Genomic DNA, 7,402 nt, shown 5'->3' on the forward strand with positions numbered 1-7,402 from the left:
TTTGGTGGGACAGAATAAGAATTCTAATTTGAATTCTTTTTTTTGGGTGGGGGGTCAATTATGGGGCTTGAACTCAGGTCCTAGGCACTGTCCCTGAGCTTTTTGCGCTCAAGGCTAGCACTCTGCCACTTTGAGCCACCATGCTACTTCCATCCAGCTTTTGGGTGGTTAATTAGAGATGAGTCTGATGGACTTTCCTGCCCAGGTTGGCTTTGAACCTCAGATCTCAGCCTCCTAAGCTAGGATTACATGCATGAGCCACCAGCACACTACTTGAATTCTCTTTAATTTTTTTAAATCGTTATTATAAAGGTGATGTACAGAGAGATCACAATTACTTAAGTCAGGTAAAGAGTACATTTCTTTTTGGACAATGTTACCTCTTCCCTCACTCCCAGTTTTCCCTTCTATCTGCACCCTGAATTCTCTGACAGAATTTATACTCAAATATTAGGGTTCCTTTTATTTTCTTCTTTTTCCATTTCAAATTCCTTTTTTAATACATATTTTTTTATTGTAAAGATACTGTTTAGAGGAGTTACACAGTTACATGAGTAAGGTAGTGAGTACATTTCCTATTAAGCATTGTTACCCCCTCCTTTGTTTTTCCCTTACTATTCCCCTCCCCCACCAAAGTTTTCAACATAGTGTCTTGTTCATCTCATTGTTACAATGGGTCAACCTGTATCCTTATTTCAGCATTTTGTTATTTCCCTTCCCCTCCCCAAATTAGAAAAAAATGTATATACAAGATGCAGGACACTGGAATCAAATACAGTGAAAACAGGGGCTATACTATGGGGGAAGAACATACAAAAGAAACGAACAAAAAAAATCACATAATACATTATAAGTCCATTAAAAACAACAGCAAGAATGATAAAACTTCTTATGTCCCTATCTTGGGGTTCATTTCGCTTAGCATCATCTTGTATGGTCATATGTACATAGCTTTTGACCTTTTTTGGTTGTCCTAGACATGTACTAGTTATTGCAAATAAGGGAAACCATGGAACTTATGTTTCTTTGGGCCTGGCTTACTTCACTTCCCCCCCACACTCCCCCTCCCCCCGCCTTTTTTGGTGCCAGTCTGGAGTCTTGAACACAGAGCCTAAGCACTGTTTCAGCTTAGGTGCTCAAGGTTTTGCATTTATCACTTGAGCCACAGTTCCACTTCTGGCTGGACTTTATTGCCTGGGCTAGATTGAACTGCAATCCTTAGATTTCAGCCTCTTGAGTAACTTCAAGCCACAATCCTCAGATCTCAGCCTCCTGAGTAGCTATAGGCAGAAGTCACTGGCACTTGACTAAGCTTCCTTCCTTTTTTCTAGTGTGTGCTAGACTCAGAGACTTGTGCTTTCACTTGTCTTTTCTGACTAATGTGGGCACGCTACCACTTGAGCCACTTCTGTCTTTTTGCTGGTTAATCGGAGATAAGAGTTTCTCAGATTTGTCTGCCTTTTCAGTCACTATGGCCCACTGTGCTTCCTTATACACTAGTATGAAAAAGAAAAGCCAAGTCTCTATAGTGATATTCAGCTGTGAAAAGTAAGGAGGCAGGAGGAATATACCTATGAAAAGGAAGTAGAACAAATGAAGACCATTTCAGTTTGTTTTAGTTACAAGCAGACCTGTCCTAAGGAAAGAAGGGACATAGGACCACAAAAACAAGTAGTAAATTGAGACTTTCATGACAAATTGAGACTTTCATGACAAAACCCAAGAGGAAATAGGCCTCACTCTTGCAGATCCAGAAGTCACATGTATGGACATGCATATGCAGTAACACCTATCAGATACACTACCTCATCAGACGGCCGCCTCCGGAGACAGTTTGGCTCAAAGTTATTGATCCTTAGGACTTGGATGGCCCTCTTGATACTGAGATGGTGCAGGACACTCACAACCTTCAAAGACAGCAAGTCATCCTGCAAAAGAGGACAAAAGGAAATACTCAATGGATTGGGCCATGCTAGAAAGATCTCCCTAGGGAAATCACAGAAAACTGGAATGAAATTAGGAGAACCATTTAAATCAGTATGCCTCTCAAAGGGTATCAATGGCTCATGCTTATAATCCTAGCTATTCAGGAAGCTGATATCTGAGGATTGCAGATCAAAGCCAATCCAAGCAGAAAAGTCCATGAGACTGTTTCCAATTAACCAGAAAAAAAAAAGCAGGACTGGTGGTGTAGTTCAAGTGGTAGAGTACCAGCTGAGCAAATAAGTGAGGCACTGAATTCAAACCTTAGTACTGGCCAAACAAAACAAAACAAGTCAATAGACCCACAAGACCTTCTCAGTGATTTTAAAGGTATTATTTAATGACAGAACTCCTTTTGCTATTATGAACAAAATTTTCCTGTGGGGATTGTCCCCAAATTAATGTTGTGCATTACAATGATGACTGTCAATTCTTCCCTTCTGTACCTGAGGCTCTGACTGGATAATAGAATCTTAGTGCTCTAAAATTCTATTGAAAAGAACTTGCTGGGTCACAAAATACATCTGTGACCAGGTGCTAATGGCTACTACCTGTAATCCTAGCTACTCAGAAGTCTGAGATCTAAGGATCAAAATTCAAAGCAATCACTGGCAGAAAAGCCTATGAGACTCTTATCTGCAATTAGCCAGCAAAAAGCTGAAAGTGGAGCTCTTATGGCTCAAGTAGAGCACTAGCCATGAGTGAAAAAGCTAAACAAGAGTATAAAGCTCTGAGTTCAAGCATTAGTACTACCACAGGAATTATAAATATGATAATGTCAATGGTCAATGCCTTCAACATTGATATTTGTTTTGTTTTGTTTTCTGGTCCAGTTGTGGGGCCTGAACTCTGGGTCTGGGCGCTGTCCCTCAGCTCTTCAGCTCAAGGCTAGTGCTCTACCATTTGAGCCACAGCGCCACTTCTGGCTTTTTCTTTTTGCTTATGTGGTGATGAGGAATTGAACCCAGGGCCTCAGGCATGCAAGGCAAGCGCTTTACCACTGAGCCACCTTCCCAGCCCCAACATTGATATTTGTAATGTGACAGGCACACCAAAGCAATCATTCAGAAGCTGACACACAGTCTACTTTCAAACACACCCTGAAAATAAATACAGAAAACTTATTTTAGGCACAACCTACTGATAACAAATATTTTATGAAAGTGAGAAAGAGGAAGTGGAGAACATTAATCTAATATAAAATATTTCTAAGATTAAAAAAGTTAGATAGTATGTTATCTCCTTAAGCAAAAATAGTTTCCTGAATTTTCTCTAAATTATTATTATTATTTTTTTTGGCGGTCATGGGGCTTGAACTCTGGGCTTGGGCGCTGTCCCAGCGTTCGTCAACTCAAGGTAAGTGCTCTACCGCTTGAGCCACAGCACCACTTTTGGTTTTCTAGTGGTTTACTGGAGATAAGAGTCTCACGGACTTTCCTGCCCGGGCTGGCTTTGAACCTCGATCCTCAGATCTCAGCCTCCTGAGTAGCTAAGATTACAGGTGTGAGCCACCGGTGCCTGGCTTCTAAATTATTTCTTTTATTTTGGTCCGGTTGTGGGGCCTGAACTTTGGGCCTGGGTGCTGTCCCTCAGCTCTTCAGCTCAAGGCTAGCGCTCTACCACTTGAGCCACAGAACCACTTCCAGCTTTTTTTCCCCTCCTTATGTGGTGCTGAGGAATCGAACCCAGGGCCTCATGCATGCAAGGCAAGCGCTCTACCACTGAGCCAACTTCCCAGCCCCTCTAAATTATTTCTTAAAACTAAGATCTTACAACAAATTATTTTCGGTCAGGTGTGTGTGTGTACACTGAACTTGCACTCAGGGCCCCATCGGTGTGTATGTGTGTGTGTGTGTGTGCACACTGAACTTGCACTCAGGGCCCCATCCTCTCACTTGATGTCTTGATGTTTTACTCATAGCTGGCATTCTACCATCTGAGCTACAGCTCCACTTCTGGATTTTTCTGGTTAACTGGAGATAAGAGTCTCTCAGATTTATCTGCCTGCTGGTTTTGTACCTGGATCCTCAAATCACAGCTGCCTGAGTAGCTACTATTACAGGTGTAAGCCACCAGCACTCAGTTATTGCTTCTGTTTTGTGGTTTTTGTGTTTTGTTTTTTTTGTCATGGGGCTTGAACTCTGGGCCTGGGCACTCTTCCTCAGCTCGTCAGCTAAAGGCTAGCGCTCTACCACTTGAACCATAGCACACTTCCAGTTTTCTTGTGTTTAATTGGAGATTACAGTCTCACAGACTTTTCCTGCCCAGGCTGACTTTGAACTGCGATCCTCAAATCTTAGCCTCCTGAGTAGCTAGGATTACAGGCATGAGCCACCAGTGCCCGGCACTTCTGTATTTTTTAAAAACCTACCTTCAAATAATTTCAGGCTTAAAGTTGCTAGATATTATAGTAGAAAACTTCTGTATGCTTTTTACCCAGCTTTCCCTAATATTATCATCTTATAAAGCTGTGATATCTTTTTTATAACTGAGAAATTAATAGAGACAATAAAATACTTGCCAGGTGTCAGTGGCCCACACCTGTAATCCTAGTTACTCAGGGAGCTGAGCTCTGAGGATTAAGTTCAAGAGACTCTTATCTCCAAAGAACCAGCAAAAAAGCCGGAAGTAGAGCTGCAGCTCAAGTGGTAGAGAGCTAGACTTGAGCAAATCCTGAGTTCACGCCTTAGGATTAGTATACATACACAAATAGTTAAGTAAACTACTGAGCTATATACTTCATTTTTTTTCTTTTTTGACAGTCCTTGGGCTTGAACTCAGGGCCTGGGCATTGTCCCTAAAGCTACTTTTGCTCAAGGCTAGAGCTTTATCAACATGAGCCATAGCACCACCTTCAGCTTTATCTGTTTATGTGGTACTAGAATTGAACCCAGGGTTTCGTGCATGCTAGGCAAACACTGTACCACTAAGCCACATTCCCAGCCTATACTTCATTTTTTTTTTGGGGGGGGGTCTGGTCGTGGGGCCTGAACCCTGGGCCTGGGCGCTGTTCCTCAGCTCTTCAGCTCAAGGCTAGCGCTCTACCACTTGAGCCACAGCACCACTTCCGGCTTTTTTCTTTTTGCTTATGTGGTGCTGAGGAATCGAACCCAGGGCCTCGAGCATGCAAGGCAAGCGCTCTACCACTGAGCCACCTTCCCAGCCCCTCCTTGAGATTTTTAAACCTGAATCAGTTACATTTCTAGAACAGACTCTCAAGTGTTACTGGCATATACCAGGCAGCTATGGAAAGGATTCCAAACAGCCCTCAGTCAGGCCTCTGGGGCTTTATATCATTCACTGCTCAAAGACACTTGGTTAAGTCACCCAATCTCTAGATTCTTTTCTTTCCTATTGAAGAATAATAGCACTCTACCTGCCCCACAACAAAACCTGTTTCAGCTTCCTGGTATTCATTTTGCTAAACAGTTAGTAGTTCTGAGGAATCCCACCATTGGGATCCCCCTGAGTATACCATCCTTTAGTCAATGTGTTAGGATACATATGGCCCTGTATATGTTTTCATGTATGTTTATAATTTAGATTGACTTTCATGTATGAGATAAAATGTGTACTTTGTCTCTCTGAGCCTTAGTTACGCCACTTACCATAATTTTTCCAGGTTTCTCCATTCCCCTTCAAATGACAGGGAGGAAGACAGACAAATGGAGAGAGGATGGTAGGTGAATACAGTCATAATACTCAATGTACATATGTGAAAATGTTACCAGGGAACTAGAGGGGAGGAGTGGGATTGAGAGAGATGGAGAACAATGAAAGAGGTGACACATTGACCAAGATGCATTGTACTCATAAGCTGGAAGAGAAAATCCATATACAACTACTTAAAGATTAAAAAAGAGTAATAGCACTAACTCAAAATTAGTGGAATTGAATATTAATATAAGTAAAATGCTAAAAGACTTCTTAGACGATTAAACAAGCAACATAGTACAGTTTTATTTATACAAGCTTACACCATATTCCTGCCAACGTAAGGGCTTTGGTTCTGTGATAATAGAAAAAAAAATCCATTAAACTATCCACCCATCCATCTAGCTAGCTAGCTTTTTCACTCAAGGCTGGCACCATAACACTTGAGCTACATTTCCACTTCCAGCTTTTTGCTAGTAAATTGGAATCTCTGATTTTTTTTGCCTGAACTGGCTCTGAATCACAATCCTCAGATCTCAGCTTCCTGAGTAGCTAGGGTTAAAGGTGTGAGCTATCCATGTTGTGCAACAACTCTGTCCTAGTAACTCCTGCCCACTACAATTGGGTTAAAGTGGGAAATGTTTCAGTAAGTTTTCCGGGAAAAGAAGGGAAAAGTCTCTGGTACCTTAAGTCAAAAGGTAGCCCTTTCTGAAACTGCCTATGCAGTTTCTATGGTCACTGCATAGAAACACTTAATATAGAATCCACGAGAGCTTTAAAACTCCATATTCTGTCTTTGAAAGATCTTAATGAAGCCAGGAAAGGTGTTTAATACCTATAATTCCAGCTACTCAAAGAGGCAGAGGTGGCTGTGTGCACTGGTGGCTCAACTGCAATCGTGGCTATCAGGAGGCTGAGATCTGAGGACCAAGTATGAAGCCAGCCAAGGCAGGAGAGTCCATGAGACTCTTATTTCCTTCCAGTCAAGCACCAAAAAACTGAAAAGTGGAGCTGTGGCTAACGTGGTAGAATGCTAGCTTTGAGCAAAAAAGCATAGGCTCAGTGTCCAGTCCCTGAGTTCAAGCCCCAGGACTGATAAAAAAAAAAAAAGCAAGCTGGTGCCAGTGGCTCACACCTGTAATCCTAGCTACTCAGGAGGTTGAAATCTGAGGATCGCAGTTCAAAGCCAGCCCGGGCAGAAAAGTCTTTCACTGAAACTCTTATCTCCAATAAACCACCAGAAAACCGGAAGTGGCACGGTGGCTCAAGTGGTAGAGCGCTAGCCTTGAGCTGAAGAACTGAAGGACAGCACCCAGGCCCAGAGTTCTTCAAGTCCCATGACTGAAAAAAAAAAAAAAAAAGCAGCAGGAAGATTGTGAGTTTGAAGCCAGCCTTGAAGAAGGCTGCATTGAGACACTAAAATACAAAAGGGCTATAGACAGGTCTCAAGTAGTAGATTGTTGGCCTATCCTGTATGAGGACCTGGGTTAACCTCCAGCACCTCATAAGGAAAAAAAGCAAACAACTAGCTTTATGAGGTATTATTCACATACCATAAATTTACTCATGAGAGTGTTCTCTCCAATATTTATCTTGTTGGTTATACATAAAAATCAACCTTTGGGAAAGCTTAGTTGTTTTGTTTTGTTTTGTTTTTGGGTCCGGTCGTGGGGCCTGAACTCTGAGCCTGGGCACTGTCCCTCAGCTCTTCAGCTCAAGGCTAGCGCACTACCACTTGAGCTACAGCGCCACTTCTGGCTTTTTT

At 42.2% G+C, this 7,402-nt stretch overlaps 1 protein-coding gene across 3 annotated transcripts in view; it reads right to left on the bottom strand.

Moving 5' to 3' along the window:
• The window catches only part of Ppfibp1 (PTPRF interacting protein, binding protein 1 (liprin beta 1)), a 61,966-nt gene that overhangs the window by 7,221 nt on the left and 47,343 nt on the right, over positions 1-7,402 (bottom strand). For all 3 annotated transcript variants that reach the window (XM_013033436.1, XM_013033435.1, XM_013033437.1), the window contains one exon: positions 1,806-1,928. In XM_013033436.1, the coding sequence (XP_012888890.1) occupies positions 1,806-1,928 (123 nt within the window). The remainder of the gene's footprint in view (positions 1-1,805; positions 1,929-7,402) is intronic.

Source organism: Dipodomys ordii, unplaced genomic scaffold (assembly GCF_000151885.1).
Source record: "Dipodomys ordii isolate 6190 unplaced genomic scaffold, Dord_2.0 Scaffold167, whole genome shotgun sequence".
In the NCBI taxonomy this organism is placed as follows: Eukaryota; Metazoa; Chordata; class Mammalia; order Rodentia; family Heteromyidae; genus Dipodomys; species Dipodomys ordii.